The sequence below is a fragment of the Marmota marmota genome, unplaced genomic scaffold (assembly GCF_001458135.2).
Source record: "Marmota marmota marmota unplaced genomic scaffold, marMar, whole genome shotgun sequence".
Lineage (NCBI taxonomy): Eukaryota > Metazoa > Chordata > Mammalia > Rodentia > Sciuridae > Marmota > Marmota marmota.
This window is the reverse complement of record NW_026000101.1, coordinates 13,153,061-13,175,054: the sequence shown is the minus strand read 5'-3', so window position 1 is coordinate 13,175,054 and position 21,994 is coordinate 13,153,061. Positions and strand designations below refer to the sequence as shown.

General features: G+C 50.0%; 1 protein-coding gene across 1 annotated transcript in view; it reads left to right on the top strand.

Annotated features, from left to right (window-relative positions):
• Col15a1 (collagen type XV alpha 1 chain) overlaps nt 1–21,994 on the top strand; it is a gene marked incomplete at its 5' end in the record, with an annotated part of 107,997 nt that overhangs the window by 25,447 nt on the left and 60,556 nt on the right. Inside the window, 4 exons of the mRNA XM_015492118.1 lie at nt 14,332–14,879; nt 15,929–16,003; nt 17,443–17,523; nt 20,318–20,462. Coding sequence (XP_015347604.1) covers nt 14,332–14,879; nt 15,929–16,003; nt 17,443–17,523; nt 20,318–20,462 — 849 coding nt within the window. The remainder of the gene's footprint in view (nt 1–14,331; nt 14,880–15,928; nt 16,004–17,442; nt 17,524–20,317; nt 20,463–21,994) is intronic.

Below are 21,994 nucleotides of genomic sequence, written 5' to 3'. Positions count from 1 at the left end.
CAGGGTCACCAAGAGCTGGGACCATCAGGCCACGCTTCCTGGATTTAAATTCCCTGGTTCTGAAATTGGATAGCTGTGTGTCACTGGGCAAGTTATTTAACTTCTCTGTGTCCCATTTCCTCATCTGGGAACCAGGAATGGTAGCAGTGGGGTTGTTTTGGAGAATCAGGAGCTCATCAGCATCACTTGGGGTGCTCGTGCAATGCTTGGGCCATGAGTGAACCAACTGAATCAGTATCTCAGGGCTTGGGGCCAAGGCTTCACTACTGAGAGCACTGCCCCGGGAGAGTGTGCTGTGTGGCCGGGGTTGAGAAACAGCGCTATGCAGGTGAAGCCCTCTGTGCCCAGGATGGAGTGGGGGCTCAGACACATGAGCTGTGCTGTGCTCTCACTTGTGCAACCTCGAGGCCGGCATTTATTGAGCACCTGCAGATGTCAGCTGCGTGTACTCACTTGCATGCCCTTGCTTGGGTTGTTTCCAAGGGATTGGGCTAGTAGGGCTCAACGCTTTGTGACCCCAAGTCTGATATTCTGAAGAGGAGGCCTCACCCACAAGGGAGAGAAGAGGGGGAAATACAGAAACCCCCCCCCAGAGCAGCCAAAGCCTCGTGTGTGGGGAGGGCGACTGGAAATCCCAGTCTTTCAGGGGATGGTGAGGCAGGACAGGAGCACCCCCCCCACCCTGTGTGGACCTGCCTCCAGTGCCCCAGCTTCACACCTGTATCCTGGGAGGCTTGCAGGGATTGCCAATTGTTCCTGTTTAGCTACAGACCTGTCACTGACCCCAATATATAAAACAAGTTAGGTCTGAGTGCTTGGGTGTGAGTGTGCACACAAGTGTGTGTGGTGTGAGTGTGTGTTGGCGTGTGAGGAAGGATCCATGAACAAATGCAGGAGAGCGTGGTAGTAGATAACACGGGTGTGGCTCTGTAGTGTGCAAGTGTGTGTGTGTGTGTGTGTGTGTGAGTGCCATGAGTGGATGGGGAGTGTGAATCTGTGTATGTAAGAGTGCTGGTGTGCATGAATAGCTGTATCCATGTGTGAATGTGTGTGTATTTGTGAGTGAGAGTGTGGATCTGTATGAATGGAGTGTGTGTGTGTGTGTGTGTGTGTGCATGTGTGTGAGGGAACTGAGTGGCTGGGCTTCTCCCTGGTGACCTGCGTGATGCCCCCTTCTCCCCATCTCTGCCCTGGAAAATGCCCTTTGAAACCCTGCTGTCCCGATGTCCGTACCGGCCCTGCCTGCCCTCTCGGCTGGCCGTCTGGGTCCCCTTCGAATGCAGAGCCCGATGGTTTTCAGGAGCCGAGGGCTGCGGTGGCCGCTCTGGGCAGGCCTCCGTCTGTTCCCCAGCTCACGAGCCCCCACAGGCCCCCTCTCCTCCAAGCCGTTGGAAATGTGTTTTTCTCTCAGAGCCCTGAGCTGCGCCCTCCAGAGCTGGGTGGTGACTCATTTCAGTTGATGTCATCCTTGGGAGTCAAGGCCCTCAACGCACTCAAAGAGTCTTTGTTCCCCAAATGGAAAAGGAAAGTCCAGAAACGGAGAGGAGTTCATCCCAGAACTCTTCCCCATGCCCATGACTCTCTTGCCTGCCCACACCTGCTGGACTTCATGATGCCCCTTGGTCTACATGGTCCCTGGGACAGCTCTGTACCCAGGTTCCCAGATCAGAGGTTTGGGGTCCTGCAGTAAGGCAGCAGGACCCTCTCACCCTTCCTGAGGTTCAGATGTGGCTGTTGTGCTGGGCTGACTTCCAGGACTGAGGGGTGTGTGTGTGTGTGTGTTGCGGGTGGTGAGCACCAGGTCACAGCACGAGGGAGTCATGCCTCACCATCTCCAGGCCACACTCAGCCCCTTGCTCTCTGGCTCCATGTGTCTGATTATATTCTGCTGTGGCTTACAGGTGGAGGCTGGACTGGGATGGGGTGAGTTGAGAACTTGCCCTTGCCCCGCCCCTAGTCAGCACCCAGTCACATTAACTAGGCTCAACTCTATGGACCAAGTGCTTACTACACCCAGGTCCCATGCTCAGAGTCACCTCGGGGTGACCCAGGTTCTATTGCTGTTTGCCACTGTACAGGGTGGGCGTCTCCAGCAGAGATGAAATGTCTTGCTCAGGGTCACACAGCCACTCAGTTGCAGAGCCAGGCCTCCAAGTCCAGGCCTGTCTGATGCTAAAGCCCAGGGACTTAACCAAGACAGGGCATCAGAATCACAGAGGACACTCTGGTTCCAGAGGGCCAGGCAGGAGAGGCAGACTTTGGACTTTTTAAAAGCTGGGTGACTTGGCTACGTGCCTAGAACCAGAACCTTCACTCCATGTCGTCCTGCCTATTCCCTTTTGAATCCTGACTCTAATCACCTGCTAACCTTGTGGTCATAGAATGTAATTTAACTTCTCCAAGCCTCAGCTTTCTAACTGTAAAATGGGGATAACAGTGTTATCTACCCCATTAAGAGCCAAACTCAAGGATGAGCTGATCCATGGCAAGCTCTCTGAACAGTGCTTGGCATGAAGCAAGCCCACAGCAACCTTCAGCCACAGATGCTATTGTTTCTTGTCATTTGATTCATTCATAGGTCCTCTTTGTCAGGCCCCACACTGGCAACTGAGAGCTGAGTTGGCATAGTCCATGCCGAGGAACCCTTTTGGAATCAGGAGAGGACAGACAAATGAGGGTGTGCAGGTGGGAGGATGGGTGGGGCTCTGGGGACACAGAGGTGGCAAGTGCACCTGAGAGAGCCACAGGGAAGGTCTGGGAGGTAGTGGGCTGGCCAGGCAGAGCCCAGCTTTGGGTTTTCAGTGTTGGCCCTGCACCAAGGCTCTGAGTGGGTTTCATTGCCTCTCTGGGACTTGATTCTCATGACTGAAAATGAGAGAATGATCTTTGCTTTGCTTCCCTCCTGGCCGAAGGAGCAGGTGAGAGGATGCTTTGGAAACTGGAAAGGGTGCTGCACAGGTGAGACCTTCTCCCAGTGCCTTCCAGCCGTTGGCCAAGGAGGCCAAGCTGCAGCCCTGGACCGCAGCTCCAGGCCCCTCTACAACATGCTCTCCTTGGCTTAGGAAGGGGTCTGAGAAAGAGAAAGAGAGCCAGAGAGTAGGAGAGCAGAGAGAGAGAGAGAGAGAGAGAGAGAGAGAGAGAGAGAGAGCGCTCACACAGTAACTTCATTGAACATGAAAATTCCTATGCTATATATGAAAACCGGAAAAGGGAAGGAGGCGTTCTAAGTTTACATGTAGAAAAATGCTCTTCTGTAATTCAGAAAAATGGGGTCTTTGATTGTTGCCCGGCCAGGTCTCCTTTCTAAGTTGGTCCAGGATTTTTCCCTGGCAAGGAAATAGTTCTTTTTCTAAGAAATGCTTTGGGTGGTAGGTTTTTCTAAGAACCTCCTGCTCTGTGCTGGGTCAGACTGATGCCGTGTAGTGTGAAATGTGCTGTGTTCATTCCCCTCCGGAAGGGGGGTCAGGTAGCACCACGAGCCCCTGGAGACTCCAGCCCTGGTGGCACTGAGGTTGCTCACAGGCAGAACGTGATGACATTTTCCTGGGCATGGCATTCCCTGTCCCTGGCCAGGCCACGTTGTCCTGAGATGAGGAAGTCTGTGGGGAGGGTTGGGTTTGGCCTGGTCCTCGTTGGAGTCATTCCTTCCAGGCCTGAAGGCTGTGGGCCGAAGGAACAGGCCATCCTGAGTGGCTAGAAAAACTGGGACGCAGATGGGAGTTGAGGAGGATGGAGAACTGGAGGCTCTCAGACTGGCAAGGGCCTTGGAAAAACATTCAGTTCCAGGTTCTGGCTTTATAGATACTGAACCCGAGGCTTCCAGAGAAGAGCACATGGCAAACTGGTGGCAGAGTGTGCCCTGTGCCTCATGTGAGAAGCCATGCTGAGGCTGACTGTGTATGGTTCCAGAGGGCAGAGCTAGGCCCAGCTGGGTGAGTGGGAGACACGGGGAAACTGCCTTAGTTAATCAGGAGAAGGAGCTCCTCCAGCTTCAGGTTGGTGGGGTCTTCAACATGGGATGGACAAGCAGACCAGCTGACCTTTGATGAGTGTGCACCGGAGGAGACTTCCCTTTGTGTCACCATCTGTGGCTTGCTGAATTCCCAGCTTCCTGTCTCTCTAGATAGGTGAGAGGAAGGGAAGCCACATGCCAAGAGTCTGATGTAGGCACACTCAGAGTCCTCAGGGGCCACCTTTCTGGAGAAGTGTCCAAAGGGAAAGGAAAGAAGAATTTCCTGCTCCCAGGCAGGACAGCTGAGGAGGGGCAAAGGGCGGGGCTCTGGGCTTCTCTGAGGCTCCTGGCTCTCGCTGGGGAGGGTTATTGAAGACTGCCTTTCTTCCCTGGGGGCTGAGTGCAGGGAATTTCAGAGAGGCCCTGCTGAGGTTCCCAGGACAGTCACCCTATATACTTAGCCTCTGGCTCCAGCCCCAGGCCACAGACAACATGGGTTTTTCAGGACCTGGAGATGTGGCCCCCGGAGAGAAACATCGTGAGGCCGACTGAGGGTCCTGTGGGTTTTCCTGGGTAGGGGTGCCAGGGGAGTGGTGTGGGGAGGAGCGCCTTTGGCCTACCCAGGCATCCCACCTAGGGAAAAAAGGGCCCGGCAGGCATTTGGGTTCAAGGCCTGACTTAGCCACAGCCCACCGCATGACCTCAGACCTGCTCCCTTGGGTCCCTTCCAGACCTCTGACCATCTGTTGCTGGAATCTCGGTTCCCCAGTTTGCCCTGGCAAGTGGCAGTGCCCCTCAGCCCAGCAGAAGCCTTCCCGTGGGGGGCGGAGGCGCAGTTCCCAGAGAGACCGCTGGGGGCCGCTGTCGCGCGGTGGCGGTCGTCCCCCTCCCTAGTGCTGGGTCCTCCGGGCTCTCCACGCCCTCCTTGGCCCGGAGTCAGGGGGACGCTCCCTAGCCTCTTGGGTCCTTAAATGTTAACAAGCGCGAGCTCTGGGCTTGGGTCCCAGACGATCATCTGTGGGATGCAGCTTTTCAGAATTCCCTGCGGAGACAAGGCTCCAAAGCCCAGGCCAGCCCTGGGCCCTGCTTCAGGACCCCACAGATGGAAAAGCTGACCCAGCCCATTCATTGCCTGGAAGGGGAAACCGAGGCCGGATGGGGAAGGGGGGGCACCAGGTGTCCGGAGCCTGTGGCAGAGAGGCGGAGAGGCGGGGATCCCGTTCTCCACCTCCTCCTCTGGCCAGGTCGCTGTTTTCCCTGTGGGAGGAGAACCTGAACCCAGCCCTGTTTGTTTCTTCATTTGCTAGGAGTCTGTTCTGGTTTCCATGGAAACTGACTTTGGACCCTTGGGAGGAAAGTCGCACCCTGCAGGGACTGCTCAGATTTTCCTCTGCCTGGTCCACCTCTAAAGCTGTCTGATGTCTCCTCCCTGTGCCTGGGGAGGGGCCACCCTGAAATTGTCTGTACTAAAGATTCCAGGGGTTGGCGGGAGGGAGCTGGTGAGGTCCAGGTTGAGTGCATCTGTCTCCTTTCTTTGAGGCCACATTGCTGGGTGCCTGCCCCTGCCAGGCTTTTATTCGGGTCTTTAGAGGAGGGGCTGTGCCTGTGGTTGTGGGGCTCCCATGCATTGTGGTGCCCTGAGAAGCAGGGCAGGGGGGCAGGGGGGGCGGAACTCATCAATGAGAAGATGGGGGAGTGTGGTATCAATAGGAGGAATAGTGTGAGTGAAAACAAACAGGGATGGAGTGGAGACGAGGAGATGGAGCAGAGGCTTCATAGGATTTTTACCTGATGCTGAAGGTGCTGGGGGGCCTTTGAAGGCTTCGACTGCTGTCACCTAGAAGTGAGCCTGGTAGCACACGCCAGGTTCAGCTCCATAACTCCAGCACTACCAGAGGCACGTGTTGTTGGGGCTTTATTAGTGTCGTCAAATTCCTGACTTGAAGGAGTTGAACATTCCTGACTTGAATTATGTTATATATTAATGAAGTGAAAGAATAAGACTGGGATCATCTTTAGCCCCAGGAAGTATCTGAAGGCCATGAAGATACACAGAATGTCACAGAGGACTCAACTCTGAGGGTCCTTCTTGTTTAATCCTGAGCAGATGGAGAAACTGAGATCAGAGAAAGAAGCAGTTTGCCCAAGAGCACAGATAGAGTCAATGGCAGAACTGGGACTTGAACTTGAGTCCTGTCTCTCTTGCTTGAGACTCTTTCACGGCCCATGGCTGTGTGCCTCCTGGGAGATGGGAGGCAGCCTGGATCCCCAGGTGATGAATGAGCATGCAGTAATGTCGTTGTTGGGGGCAGGGTTGGAGCCTGACCTCACTGACCTTTACCAGGGCCTCAGACTCTGAACCTGAAGTTAATTCAGTTCAGCCACTCAACACTCAGGATCAGAGCCCCGGTGCTGGGGAGACAGGCAGGGGTGGCTCCCAACTCCAATACTCAAGGAGCTCCAAGGATGTTGGGGGTCTGACCCCCTATGATGTGATGTGATGCATGCTACATAGAATCAGGGCAGTGTGCTGGAAGGAGGATGTCCAGCTAACAGGAGAGGGAATCCTGGAAGGCTTCATGGAGGAGGTGATGACAGTGAAGCTAGGTCTATGGAGCAGTTCCCCAGGAGGAAGGAACAGCACACACAAAAGGTTGGAGGTAGGAAAGGCTAAGATTCACTCAGCATCCTTTCAGTTTTCTGGTATGACAATTGTATGGAGAAATAGAAGGATGATAGTAGTGAGAGAGATGGTAGCTACCATTTGTTGGGCACTGTGTGTGCTAAGCAGTGTGCTGAACATTTTAGGTATCCTATTGTATTCAAGGCACACAGCTGTCCTATGAGGTAGGCCCTCTCCACGACAGTCTCCACCAGCAGTGTCCTCTGGCCTTCAGGTCTTGCCCCCCGCCAAGATGGCAGGCTGTCTTCCCACCAGCTGTGCTCTCCACCCTCCCCATCCTCCCCAGCACAGAGCCATCCCAGGACAAGCTCATGGCCCTAGTTGCTGGGCTTGTTTCTCTTGGCTCCCTGGCTTCTCCTTGCCTCTCTGGTGGCCGCCTGAGCAGGTGGCCCTTCTGCTGGAGGCCAAGGGGAAATGAGCCAGCAGGCCCAGGCCAGCCTGAGCAGGGGTCACTCCAGGCCAGGGGTCGCTCCTGCTCCTTGCATACCACACCATGGGACTGTGCCTGTGGATGGAGCCAGGGTCTGGAGCTGGCGTGGGCTTCCTCTAGATCCGAGGCTCAGCTCCCTCGTTGGAGCCAGAGGAAACAAGGCCTGCGGCCCAGTGCCTGCCCGCTTGTCCTCCTGGAATGTCTGGGGCCTGGGCGCAGGGACAGAAGGGTCAGGAAGGCTTTGCAGACTTTAGTTTGTAAAGTTTATATCTTTATATCGAATCACAAACCAATCAGTAAAATTTGTGGAACACTTGCACTTCCCACCCGTCTTCTTTTCAGATCCCCGGTGGCCAGGAAGCCTCCACCCCAGGGCTGTATATTTGGCGAAGGGCAGAGGCTGGGCCTTAACCCTAAGAGCATTCTCCTCTGCATCCTGACTCCATTGCTCACTCTCCAGCTGGCCCAGGGCTGGTACCTGGAAGGGCCAGAGTGGCCAGGTTTGGTGGGAGAGTAGCAGCTCTGGGGATTTGTGATTCCTAGTCCCTGTCTACCCTGGCTCTTCTGTTCTAGACCTGGCTGGGTCTCCTGGTCAGGCATTTCTCTCCCTGATCATCAGCTTCCTTGTCTACAAAACAAGGATGTTGGATAAACTTTTTTTTTTTTTTTAACACCAACTCCTGGGAATAGGAATTCCCAGAGTTGCCACCTGTATGTGTCCTGGGCAGCCCTGGGCAGCCTTCTGAGTGGGACCCCATCAGCTCTTTCTCCACTGTGTCTCCAGAATCATCACCTGGCCCTAGAATCCCTAGGGACACCTCTTGGAAACAAGCCACGGGATGTGAACCTCAGACTCTTTTGCCCCAAGTGATCTAGGAATGTTCCAGACCCGGAGCATCCCACCAGAAAGGGATAGGGGTTTCCCTCCTATTCTCCATAGAAGACGCAGGAACAGGAGGAAACACTGTTTACTGGATCAGATAAGGAAAAAGAAAGCAGAGCAGTTGGTAAGGTGCTCATGGCTTTTGTTTTTATCTGTAAACTATGGAGGAGAAAAATAATAAATCTCAGTAGGATATTTGCCCCCCCCACTTCCATTTTTTTTCTTTCTTTCTATACAAAGATGTGCTATATCCAAGTGAGCAAAACAAAAAGAATAGCTTTTTAAATTTTTAAAAGCAGACACAAGGAGTTTATGTCTTAAAATAACCTGTTGTCTTTATTTCTCATGCCACATAGAGGGTGTAATATTGAAAAAGCATGAAAGGGCATCGTTAGAAGAAAGTCGCCTATCCCACGGCCACCAGCCCCCTCCTTGGAGACCATCTCTAGCCCGTTTCATGAGCATCCTTCTTGAGATATTCTAATACATGCACAGTCACGCATCGCTGAACGACAGGGTGCATTCTGAGAAACTCGTCCTTAGTCAGTGTTGTCCTTGTGGGAACGGCAAAGTGTGAGCTTAAATTAAGATGGCCATGATCACCAGGCAACACCATCTCAGGGGACCACCCGCCTATGTGCAGCTGGTAGTTACCCAGAATGTTGTTACACACTGTGTGACTGTATTTACATCTATTTTACACACTTACATATTTAATATATACTTTATATATCTAGGTAACTGGTAGCAATTCTCTTCTGTACCTTGTTATTTTTGTCTGTGTTTACTTAATTCTTGTTGATTGCTTCATATTAATACACAAGGAATCGCATCATTTGAAAGGCAGCATTATATTTCATTGCATGACTATATTATAATTTATTATTTACTTAACCATTCCATGAAATGGGCATTTTAGGTGAATTTTAAACCATACTGGGGATGGAGCTCATTGGCAGAGCTCTTGATGAGCATGGGTTCAATCCCCAGCAAATAAATAAACAAAACAACAATAATAATAATGCTTCAATGAATATTCTTATGTGATGCATTTTATTTCCTTAATGGAACTTTGTTTAAAAATTCACAGAAGTATTAACTTGTTGGCCAAAGAATACGTGTACATTTGTAATTTTGATAAGTGTTGTCTCATTGTCTCCTCCACATTGATTTTTATGCTCCTGATAGCAATCAATAGCAGTGAATGAGACAGCCTCCTATTGCCTGTCCTTAGCAACCTAGGATGTTATCCAACGTTATGATTTGTGCCAATCTGATAGGCAAAATGGTCTCTTTTGTAATCTTAATGTGTGTTGTTCTCATTATTTCTTCTCAATATATGAGGTCAAATATTTCCATATATTTAAAAGCCCTGTTTATTTCTTTTTCTGTGGAGAGGATCAATCACCTATTCTTTGCCTATTTTTCTGTTGGATTGCTGCTCTCTTGCTCATTCATTTGCTTTGTATATGTAGGGAAATGACAGTTTGTTGTTGTTGTTGTTTGTTTGTTTTGTCTGATATATGTGGCAAATGCTTTTCCCAAGTTTTGGATTTTATTTGACATTGTGGAAATTATCATTAGTATTATTATTTGCTATGCATAAATTTATTTCTATATGGTCAAACTTAACCAAATTTATCAGTGCTTTAACTTATGCCTTTTGGAGTTTGGTTCTTAAAACCAAATTACTTAAAATTAATTTCTGTTTTAAAGCAAGTCGTGAGCTGGAAAGGACAAGCTTTCAGTGAGAATCACATTTGATGGCCAATAGACCTTTCCTTTCTATTAATCTTTGGTGTTAGTGTTTTATAAAATGAGGGGACTGGGGTGGGATTGTGGCTCAGTGGTAGAGCGCTTGCCTAGCATGCGTGAGGCACTGGGTTTGATCCCGGCACCACATAAAAATAAAACAAAATAAAGGTATAAAGGTATCGTGTCCATCTACAATTGAATAAAATGTTTTTTAAAAAATGAGGGGACTGAATTTTTTCATCCATCTGTCTGTCCATTCGTCCATCCATCATTCCATCCACTTGTTCATCCATTCGTCTGCACTGGACTGGGTACTAGGAGCACAGGATGAATACTGCGGTCCTTGTCCTCATGGTTTAAGGAACAGAGGAACAAGTGACCCAGCAGGGCCATGCAGTGTGCTGAGAGCTGTGACAGAGGACCCGAAGTGCACCCAGGGAGCCCCTAGTGCAGTTCCAGGAGAGGGCGTGGGTGTGGGAGGTGAGATGAGGATTACGGGGGGAGCGGGGGAGGCCTGGGTTGAGTCTTGAATGATGAATGGAGTTTTTCTGGCAACATAACTGGGTCGGTGGTGTGGGCAGCAGAGGGGAAGGCGTTTGTGGTAGAAGTGGAGGACCTGTGACAGCACGGGGTGCTCCAGAGACCAAGTGGAGGCACCTTGGAGGGCAGGGAGAATGCTGGGTCCAGACCACAAAGGGTCTCAAGCCATGTGGCAGCCCTGTGAGCCCTGACCCGGAGGGCCTTGGGTAGCCACAGAAGGCTTCTAAGAAGGGCACTGATGTGTCCTCTTTTGCTGAGGAGGGAGTAATCATTTTCCTCTATTATGAAATCTTTTCCATTAAATGTATAGTACTATGAAACTGGGCACAGTGGTGCATGCCTGTAATCCCAGCAGCTCAGGAGGCTGACACAAGAGGACCGCAAGTTCAAAGCCAGCCTCAGCAAAAGTGAGGCACTAAGCAATTCAGTGAGACTCTGTCTCTAAATAAAATATAAAATAGGGCTAGGGATGTGGCTCAGTAGTTGAGTGCCCCTGAGTTCAATCCCTGTACCAAAAAAAAAAAAAAAAAAAGATATATCATGAATATTTCTTCGGAACATCACCTCATTCAAAAAGTAAGTGTCATCATTGCAGTTGAAAAGCCCCAAGGACCTCTCCTAAGTGGCATCTTTCTGCCTCCCTAAATGTTGGTGAGAACGTGTTGCTAGTGGGTACATAAAATGGTGCAGTTGCTCCAGAGAACAGCCCAGTGGCATTCTGTGGGGTGGCAGGTGCACATGCCCACGTCATCCAGTAATCCACCTCCAGGTGGGGAATTACCTGCACAGGTAAGCAGAAGGAGATGAGCATGAAGAAGTCTGTAGCAATATTGTTTGTAATAGTGGTGGAAAGTCATGCAATCCTTTGTAGCTTATTTATTCCATAGAATTCTGTTGTGAAACTAGAAGACCAGAGCCACGTGTGTCAACAAGGAAATGCAATGTTGAGTGAAAAAAAAAAAAAAAGCAAGATCCAGAAGGATACACACAGCACGCCAACACTTTTGTGAAGTTTAGAAATATGCAAAGCGGTTCACATTCTGTTAGAGACACATCCTCATGTAGTAAACACCCAAGCAAAGGATAAACGCCAAATCCCCGAGAGTATGGCTACACTGGGACCTCAGCAGAGGGGTGGGACAGGAGGTAACACACCAGAGGATCCACTGAGTGTTTTCTTCCTTAAGAGGACTAGTGGCCATGCTTGTTCCTCATCGTAGTTTTTTTTTATTGGTGTATTATAGTTGTACATACTGATGGGATTTGTTGTTACATACTCATAATGCACACAATACACAACATATAACTTCATAACATTTAAAAAAAATTTTCTACATTTAGCTCAGTATTTTCCCAAGTTGTCATCTCAACACGTAATCAGTATAAAAATTACTAATGGGGTGTTTTACATTCCTTTTTCTGAATGAACTCTTTGAAATCCAATTTGCTTTTTATACTTACGGCATCTCACGGTAAAGAGTACCTCATTTCAAGCACTCAGTAGCCACATGTGGCTAGTGGCTACCATGCTGGACAGGGCAGGACCAACACACGTTAGGGAGAGGTTGTATCAGGGACCTCTGAGATTCCTTAATGAATCTGAAAGTTGGAAGAGGAGGACAACCATGATTTTACCTATATCCACTATTTTCTGAGCATGTGCCATGCATAAGCGCTTTGTATTATCTCATTTAACCCTCACAACTCTGTAAGCTAATTATGTTTTTTATGATAAAATACGCATAAGCTTTTGCCATTTTAACCGTTTTTAAGTGCCTCTGATTATTCTTTGTTATTTGTATTGACAAAAACGCTTCATGATAATTGTATCTGTATGTCACACCTTTTCTGTGGGTGTTATGGGGTGGGGGTGGGACACAGTAGTAGGGTGTCTCTCTCCCCTCCTGTGGGAACATGTGTGACCTCCATGGGGAATTAGAGTTCTTGGACCCCTTGGGGATGCCGTTCCCTCCTCTTTGCTGCTTCAGGTCCTCAGCTTAGCAGGCAGACAAGCTGGAGCCCCACGCAGAACCCTGCAGAGACCCCTCCTCTCAGTGAGGCTGTAGCAGTAAACCAAGAGAAACTCTGCAGCCACTGCTGCAAGACCTCTTGCTGCTCAGCTGTGCAGCCTGGTCATTTCCTCTTCCTACGCCTCAGTTCCTCATCTGTAAAATGGGACAATGGCAGTTAGCTCCCAGGCTGCTGTGGAAAGTAAAAGTAAAGACACAGTAGTTATTACTCTTTATGGGGAGCTCAAGGGCAGAGGCAGGCTCCATCTCAGCACAGAGTAGGTGACAATCCCTGCCCACCCACCTCCTGGAGTCACTGAGAAGATGTAATAAAAAAGAAAGCGTAGTGAATGTTTATTGTGTCCCTACTGGTTTTGACGGGAGTTGCGTGGATGGCCTGTATCTTTGGAGACCATACCCAGGTCACACAGCTAGTTAGCTGTGTCCAATAAGATCATGACAAGGTGGCAAACTAGAAACAAGTTTGATTGCACAGGTAGTGCCTGACTTGGCGGTGTCCTGAAGTGGGTTTGGTCTTTTCTGAATGTCAACCTATCCAGTCCCCAGAGGACACTCAGGGGACACTCTGGCCTCTGGCTGTAGCCCAGGTAGCCAGCAGGTAATTCTGCCCTGCCCTCTGGCTTCCAGGGCAGGACACAGCTGGACTCCGATCCTTGCACTCCCGAGGCCTCCTCCCCAGGTCGAATCCTCGGATCTGACTTTGCTTCCAAGGTCAAGCGTGTCGCTTGCCCTTCTTTGTGGCTGCAGCGGACTTGTGTACCTCTCCCTAGGACCTGCCTTCCCATCTCACTGGGGCTCCTCGGAGAGAAGTTCAGGAGTATGTGGGCCAGCCTGCAGCCTTCTCCCAGCACCATGGTTGTATGGACGAGGACTCGCCCGAAGCCTTGAGGTCCTTTTCACTATAAGAGTGTTTTATCAATTCTCCCCAAAAGGTGTGGTAGTTAAGAGCACACACTCTGGGATCAGATGCTCTGGGTTTGAATCCTGCATGGAACTTACCTTGAGCAAAGGTGTTTAACTACTATAAGCCTCAATTTTCTTGGAAGTAAAGTAGGCATAAGGGTACCTAACCCCATAGGATTACCATGAGGATGAAATGATCTAAATAAAGTATGTGAAGCGCTTAGGGCAGCATCTGGTCCAGAATGAAGAGGTAGTTCAGGGCGTGTAGACGAGATGGTGGTGGTGGTGATGATGATGGTGATGATGAAGGGTGGTGAGACAATGATGTGAATTTCAGTTGTTCTGAGATCTGGGAACACTTTACTGTGTCCTTGCTTTCCCCTCTACATCCTGAGGCACTTAAGCCTCATTCAAAACAAAACAACTCTATCTAGTTTTACAGTGGGAAAAGAAATCCCCACATTAGCAGAGGAACATCATGTATTCTGGCAATATTCAAGGAATTACTTATAATGTTTTCCAAGCTGCAAATCCTGACCTCTTAGTGGATGTCGAAGTCAATTTAGTAGGTTATTGTCAACATGTTTTTAATAAAAGAAAAAATAATAATTAAACAGAAGGGAAAATATTCAAGGACCTGGCAAGTATTAGAAGCCAGTATAATGTTTTATGAAGAATATATGTTACAGATATTTATTTACCTATATTGGTCGATTTTAGGTTGCAATGTATATGCATTCCATTCCGTGGATTTTTGTAAAAAAAAAAAATTTATTTTTTTATTTTATTTTATTTTTTTTTTTGTGGCAGGGACAGGGTGGGGTACTAGAGATTGAACTCAGGAGCACTGGAACACTGAGCCACATCCCCAGCCCTATTTTGTATTTTATTTAGAGACAGGGTCTCACTGAGTTGCTTAGCACTTCACTTTTGCTGAGGCTGGCTTTGAACTTGCGATCCTCCTGCCTCCACCTTCTAAGTGTCTGGGATTACAGGCATGAGCCATCGGGCTGGGCCTTATAAAAATATTTTGGAAACAATTTCCTCAGTGAAGTTTCAGTGGTTCCTGGGGGAATCCCAGGTAGCTTGGGCAGTTTCCTGGTTTCCAGCATGACAGAGTGTGCAGGTCAAACTATGGCCTCTCTCTCCCTGTAGAGTTGGCCTCCCAGAGACATCTGGACCTCACGGAGCTCATTGGTGTCCCGCTGCCCTCATCTGTGTCCTTTGTCACGGGCTACAGTGGCTTTCCCGCCTACAGCTTCGGGCCTGGCGCCAACGTGGGCCGCCCGGCCAGGACCCTCATCCCGCCCACCTTCTTCAGGGACTTCGCGGTCAGTGTCACAGTGAAGCCCAGCAGCCCCAGCGGCGGAGTGCTCTTTGCCATTACCGATGCCTTCCAGAAGGTCATCTACCTGGGCCTGCGGCTCTCCGGCGTGGAGGACGGACGCCAGAGGGTCATCCTCTACTACACGGAGCCAGGCTCCCACGTGTCCCAGGAGGCTGCCGCCTTCTCCGTGCCTGTGATGACCAACAGGTGGAGCCGCTTTGCTGTGATCGTCCAGGGCGAGGAAGTGACCCTCCTGGTGGACTGCGAGGAGCACAGCCACGTCCTTTTCCAGCGGTCCTCCCGGCCTTTGGCCTTCGAGCCCAGCGCTGGGATCTTCGTGGGCAACGCAGGCGCCACTGGACTGGAAAGATTCACGGTGAGCTCAAGTCCATTCCTGCAGGTCAGGGAGGCCCGGGGACATCCATGCCCCATGCACTGGATTCTAGGTGCTATTCTTGTTGTACCCTTCTGCTCTTGAAAAGGCATGCCTGTTAGGGTGGGGGGAACCTAGGCTTGGAACCCAAATCCCTGGGCTCCAGGGCTCCCTTTTAAACTCTGCCTGCTGATTCCAGATACTATCAGATTCTCCAAGTCTCTCTGTTTTCTTATCTGAACATGGAGATAAGAAAACCTGTTTCACAGGCTTGTAGAATCAAGTGAGATATGTGGAAGCACTCTGTACATTTTAAGCCATGATCAAGAGTAAGGTTATATCCTTTAAGGATTTTATCTTTGAACATCTTTGAAATTAAGTAATTTCTTCAGAGGAGGCCTAATCTAGAATACCAAAGTGAGAAGTAACTGTCTCTCCTTTTGGATCGTGTGCCCTGATACAAAACATCAACAAACGGACTTTACTATTATTAGAATGAGCTTTTAGGAATAAGCCATTCTAAAAAAAAATCCCTGAGTTTTTGTGAGGATTTATTGACTCCCACAGGTATTTACTGACACCTGGTTACTGAGCCAGCAAAGGCATGGAGTGGCGTTTCTGTTTATTTGTACACAGTGGGAGGCGTTGGAGAAGGGTAAGGGCAGTTTTCACATGCCCACTTTGAGTGTCTGGTGGAGAATGAGCTGCCAGGTGGGGGAGCCGGTGAGCATAGAGGCCCAGAGGCTGCAGAGGCTCTTCTGGATTGAGGCCACCCACCTGGAGGAAAGGCTTTCTGGGAAAAGGAGATGGGCTCTTCAGGGCCTGCTGCTGACAAGCTGAGCCCTGGGGACAGCTAGAAGGCTGCTGTGGTAGGCCCTGCTTGAGCACAAAGCTCTCCAAGGGCCTTTCTAGCTAAGGGAGGTTCACATTATTTTGTCCAAGAGGTAAGCAGTGCTTCTTATTCCCCACGACACAAACAATCCCGTTTCCACCAGAGTTGCTGTGGATGTGTAATTGACCCATGGTTTCCGCTTCCTTTTGCTTATCCCCAGGGTTCCATCCAGCAGCTCATCATCCACTCGGACCCCCGAACCCCAGAGGAGCTGTGCGAAGCCCAGGAATCGTCGGTGAGCCCCAGCATGCTCGGCCAGGGAGCGCCAGGCGCCCAGGCAATCCGTCATCCCCAGTGTCATGGACTCTCTGAAACCTCTCATCTTGGCAGGCGCTGCACCAAGTCCTATTTTGGGCTTTTGGCTTTATTTCACTTTTTAAAGAGCTGTAGCCATCCCTTTGGTATGGGGTTTGTGCGTCTTATAAGGTGTTAAATTCTTCCATGGCTGTGCAGTCAATGGCCTGGTTTCCAGGTTCCCTGCCAAGGAGAGTGTCGGATTCTAAAATCAGAGTTAAGAGTTTAAGATATTCTGGGTGTAAATTCCTATAAAAATGAACCTAAATTTAGATTAGTTTTATGCCTGGCAAGTGAATCAGTTCCTATGTTGGGGGTGGGGTGGGGGGGCAGGGAAAAAAGATGGCTCCCTCTCTTCCTCCTTCCTTCCCTCCAGGATTTGCTGAGCAGCAGGGTAGATAAAGGCTGGGGAGGGAAGGATAACCTGGGAACTATCTCCCTCCCCCAGCTTCTTGCATATGCTTACACACCCAGAGGCAGTGACTGAACTCAGACCCGACTCAACATGGAGGGGGCTCAGGGAGAGAAAACAGGAGGAACTGGGAGCACATCAGGGTGAAGGCTGTCTGAGAGCCCTTCCAGGCAGACGGGACAGACGGCAGGATGCCAAAGTCAGAGGCAGGCAGCGGGAGGCGTTTCCCTAGGACATCTGTTGCTCTCTGGGTGGTGTCACTCTCCAAACAAATCATAAGGTTGATTTCATTAATTTTGCACTAAAAAATGGAAGCAGGTATTGATGGAGTTGGAAAGCCATGCAGAGGAGGAATTTGGCTGTGTCTGAATGTTTGTGCTCCTTGAGCCTGGGACCTGGCCTGGCAGTCATAGGAAGCTGGAAGAAAGGGAAGCTTACGTGTTGTCACTCATTCATCTCTGCACTGCCATTAATACTGAAGAAACAGGAACAACCCAAGAGCCCGAGAGCAAGGGTTCAGTTGCAAAATCCCAGCGCCCAGGCTGCTTGGCTGCCTTTACGAGGCTAATTACAGAGATTAGGTAACAACAGGAAGTCTTACTTCAGGGCTAATGGTTCCTAAAGTGGGATTCCGATGACAGTCTTCCAGAGTGGGAATGAAGGAGATCTGGACAAAATGGAAGTTGACGTGTTAAGAGAGACTGAAAAGTGATGGACTTTGTTTGAGCAATGAGAAGTGGAAAGAAAGAGAATAGCTACCCACGCACAGGCACACATGTTGCCCCTTCAACTCCACCATCCCTGTGCTGCACGCATGCGCACATTTCCATGCGCATGTATCCATATACCCTGGTGCACACGCGTCTCATAGTTCCTCTGCAAGAGTCTTGTTAGTTTCTGATTGGCCCAATTGCTATGCTCCTATGTAATGGCTCCCTTTGCGGGGCATGTGGTTTGTCTCCTCGCAGGCATCAGGAGAGGGCAGCGGGCTTCAGGACCCGGACACAGTGGCCGAGATCTTAGAGGCCGTCACTCACACTCAAGCCCCGGTGAGTATGGACTGCTGCTCCCTGTGAACTGGGTCAGCTGTTGGGGGCTGGTGCCCAGGGCCCAGGATCTGACATCTCTGCTTTCAGATCTGTGAGGTCAGTTGTGGGGTCCTCTGGGGAGGCCAGGAGGGCATTGGCCAGTGGGCGTTTGGCAACCTCCCGGTTCCCCTGTATGCGTAGCCATGAGAGGACTGTGCAAGGCAGGCATCGTGCACTACTGTGGCTTTGGATCGCTTCTCAGCTGCCCTTCCCCAGACCGGCAACAGTGGTAGTCCTCTTTCTCCGGGTATGGCAAGAGAGAGATTTTGTGGCAGCAGGGGCACATCTCAGCCTAGTGCCTGGCTCCAGGGAAGTGGCTCTGAACGATGACTGCTGTGGCATTTTCTAGGAGAGAGCACAGTTGGGCCTGCACTCCAGCTGTGAGGACTGCCAGAACACCGTGGGGCCCCACTCCTGTGAGCTGCCAAGCCACCCCAGCCCCATGGGAAGGGCTGCCCTCCTTCTGGTGCTCGACCTCTTGCCTGCTGGGAATGCCCACTGTGGCCTGTGGCCGAATTATTTTTGTGCTTAGTGACTTAGCAAGGAGCATCTCCATCACTGAGCACAAAAAGTTCTAGCAACCTCCTGTGGACTGGCTTACTTTGTGAGCTCACCTCTTATAGAAGACACAGGGAGAGGTGTCAACGAGGCAGAGGCTGCAAACTCTAGACTTAGGGTGACAGGGATGTGGATGCTGTGGAATAGGACTGTAATTGTTAGTGCTGGAGGGACTTGGTCACTTCTTGTACAGGAGTGTACAGAAAACTGCTCCTAATACAAATGGGCAAACTGAGGTCCAGAGAGGGGAAGAAATTGGCCCAAGGGTGCCTAGGTGCAGGTCTCCTGATGCCTACCCGTGCATTCCTGGCTCAGGAGGATTGTGAAAGTCTGTCCCCAGAATGGAGGTCCATTCTTGGCTAGGATTGGGGAACTTAAGGGTCCAGTGGGCCTGCCCACCTGGTGACTAGGGAGGGTGGCCACTCTGGGCAGTGTTATAATCCCCTGCAACCATCAGCCCTGGGCTGCTCTGTCCAGGACACAGGACAGCAGGGCACAGAGTGGTGGTCCCTCAGGGCTTGGAGCCTAATGCTGATCCTAGCATACCAGTCCCATTTGGAGGGAGGCCATCTCAGGCAGAGATGATAATAACCCATTTCTGGAAAGTTCTGTTTTATGATGAATAAGAATTAATATCCCTCTCAATCCTGGGGCTGCATCCAAGTCACCTCTGCCTAAGTGTGTCTGTGGTAAGGAAGGGCGTGGGGCAGGTGGAGGGGGTCTTTCAATAAAAACTCCTGCCTGAGCTGCTCACCTGCAAGTTCCTGGTCCAAGCCCCTCTCATCACCCCCTCCTGCACCCTGCCTCTCAGGCTCTGTCCTGCCTCTTCTCCATCCCTGGGCCTTTGCCAAGCTCAGGTTGTCAGGCCCTGAACTTGGCAACCCTTCTTTCTAGCCCTGTTTTCTGTAACTCTGCTCACTCTTCAAGGCCCAGCTCCCTGCAGCCATCACTCCCACCTCCATCCTGGAGATTTTATACGACAATAAAATTGACAAGTGATTTTTCGCTGGGTATTGGTATTTAAAGTGATTATTTTCTGTTTTTGTTTATCTCCTCATGCAGCTTTTTCAGTAACGAATATGGGATGTTGGTATATTGAAAATAAAGGTGTGCTGAGCATTTCTATGCCCTTTCAACCTCTGAATACATATGATTGTCCCCACTGGACAGAGCAGGAAGCTGAGGCTCAGTGAGGTTATGTGACTTTCCCAACATAACTTAGCAAATAAGCAGAGAGCTGGTATTTGACCCAGTTCTGACTGTAAGAATGGAATCATCAAATTATGGGGAGCCTGAGAATCTTCCCTGTTCTGATGGGTCAGAGATCCACGGTGTATACACTAGATTCTGACAATGAAGAAATATCCTTGTGTTGTTAGGATAGATAAGTGATGCTGCATTAAGACATTAACTCTGAGGTCTTAGCATCTTAACAAGATCTGTTTCTTGTTCATATCACAATTTGGACACTGGGCCCTTCTCCTCATCCCTCCTCCCCTAGCAACCTTCTTCTTAGAAAATGATGAGACCATTTGGATGCCAACAAGCCCTGGGTCTCACGAGCTGTGGCTGCGGCTGGGGGTGATGTGACCCTTAGGACCTGCATTGGGATTTCTGCTTGGATCTCTGAACTGCTGTTTCCAGCTGTTGAGTTTTTGTGTTTGATTTTCCTTAGTAGGTAGGGTTGGTCAGGACACTGGCTGGCGTTGGAGAAGCTGCACAGGTGCTAGAGTGTCCCTGGAAGGAAGCCATTGCGTCTTTCCTATTCATAGGCCTTCAGCAGCAGGACACACCTGGGCTTAGGCTGGTGTCGTAGTCCCAGTGCAGTGGGGCTCATGCGCTGGGCCGCTCGTTCCTTCCCGCACCCAGTGCATCTTCACTGGGCACTTCCTCTGTGCTGGCCCTCGCTTCCGGGATTACAGAACTGTGGTCCCTGTGCTCAGACCTGTGGCTGAGATGAGCAGAGTCTTGCTGTGAGCTGACGGGGATTTAGTATGATCCAATGAGCATGGCTTCAGGCCCTGGGAGGCAGGTGTGGTGATGGCCCAGGACACAGCAAGGGGGGCTCAGCTTTCTTGGCTTATTCAGCATTTTGTGGATAAGTTATTTTCTCCTCTGAAAGTCACTGTCATTTTTTTTTTTTTTTGAGCTTTTCTGTCAAGTCCATCCTTTTGGGTCTCATTTTTCATCCTTTCAGCCTAAAGAAGCAAAAGTGGATCCCATAAATATACCTCCAACTTCACCCTCTCCCTACGAGGACACGGAGCTTTCTGGTGAACTTATACCAGAGGAGACCCCAGAAAATACCTCCAGCATTGTCCAGCACAGCAACCTAGAACCAGGCAAGTCTTGAGGCCCAGGGACAGGGGATGGCTTTTCACTGAGTGGTTGCTGGGTTTCCAGCCTAGGGACATTTCACACCACTGTTACAACCCAGGCCAGAGCTCTGAGGTGTGGGGACAGGGTTATTTCTAGCAGTGCTGTTCCTAATAGCAAAAACAACCCAGAGTGCCCATCATAAAGAATGGGTGGGCAAACTCTTATGTCACTTGTATCTTTCCCAATGATGTGAAAGCTTAATGACCCAGGAATATGCTCTTGGTTTATTCCACTGAAAAAGCAGATTTCAAAACTTTGTGCTGACCTCATTATGAATATGTTATTTATATCCATTTATGTACAGCTATGTAGATCAATGTGGCTGTATTAGATATAACCTATGAGATGTTACAAAATGTTAGGAACAGTTATCTCCAGTTATCTCTGGGTGTTAGGATTGTAGGTGGATTTTATTTTTCTTTGTTGGACTTCTATATTTTCTAAGTCTTCTGTAATAATATTTATCATTACTCTTTTTTGCTTCTCCATCAGTTAATGAATGCTAGTCTAATAACTAGGTTTGGGAAGTTGGTGGTTAAGAGATCATATACAATATTGGACATAAGAAAATTGTATAGTAATTTAATAAAGTTATAGTAAAACCAAGAAGTGAGGCTGTAGCTGCGAGAGCCAGAGGGTCCTGGGACACAGCTTGAATGGAAGCCCTGCACAGGAGCCTATTTGCTGAGGGCCTGGGGCAAGGAACTGAGCATTTCCCAGCCTAGAGTCCTTAACCAAGCGTGTCAGTAATACTGCCTTCCAGGTGAATGTGTCATAGAAGTGATTTTGAGTTGCAAATGCTGTTCTGGTGGACTTGCAATCCCTAAGGAAGGGGCAAGGAGCTGTCAGGGCAGAGGGCAGGGCAAGGACTCTCCTAGTTTGAGCAGGCAGAATTGGAATGGAGAGTGACCCAGAACCCAGCACAGCTCACTGTGCCCAAGACCAGCCTAACTTTTTAACCTGCCCCTCAAAGGCCAGAGGAAAACCAGGGACTGACTAAAATGTTCCTTTCAATCTTGTTTTGTAGACAACCCAGATGATGGGGAGAAGGAAACCTGCACCCTGAGCATTATCCCTAGCTAGGGAAAGCCCCCACATAGTTGTATTACCAGCTTCCACAACAACACCTACCTGGCCTCCACCCTCCCAGGGTCAGGAAAGAGGCTAAAGGCCCACGGGCCGCTTGCACAGCGCCCCCTGGTGGTCAATACAGGGAGGACACCCGCATCCCACTGGTGCCTGTGCTCTGTAGTTCAAGTTCCTGGTGGTACAGGGTCCTTTAGAGAGCCTAACACTTCCCCCACACTGTTCTGACCAGGGGGTGAGCGACCTCAGTGTGCAGAAGGATCCCGGTCTGGAGACGGGTCCTCCCAGCTTCAAGGCCCCTACTTCAGCCACTACTCTGTGAAAATTATTAGTGAAAGGTTTCATTGTGCCCATGGGAGCGGGAGGCAGAATCCTGGGATTCCTGCCCGGCTCTTCCCAGGCAGCCTGA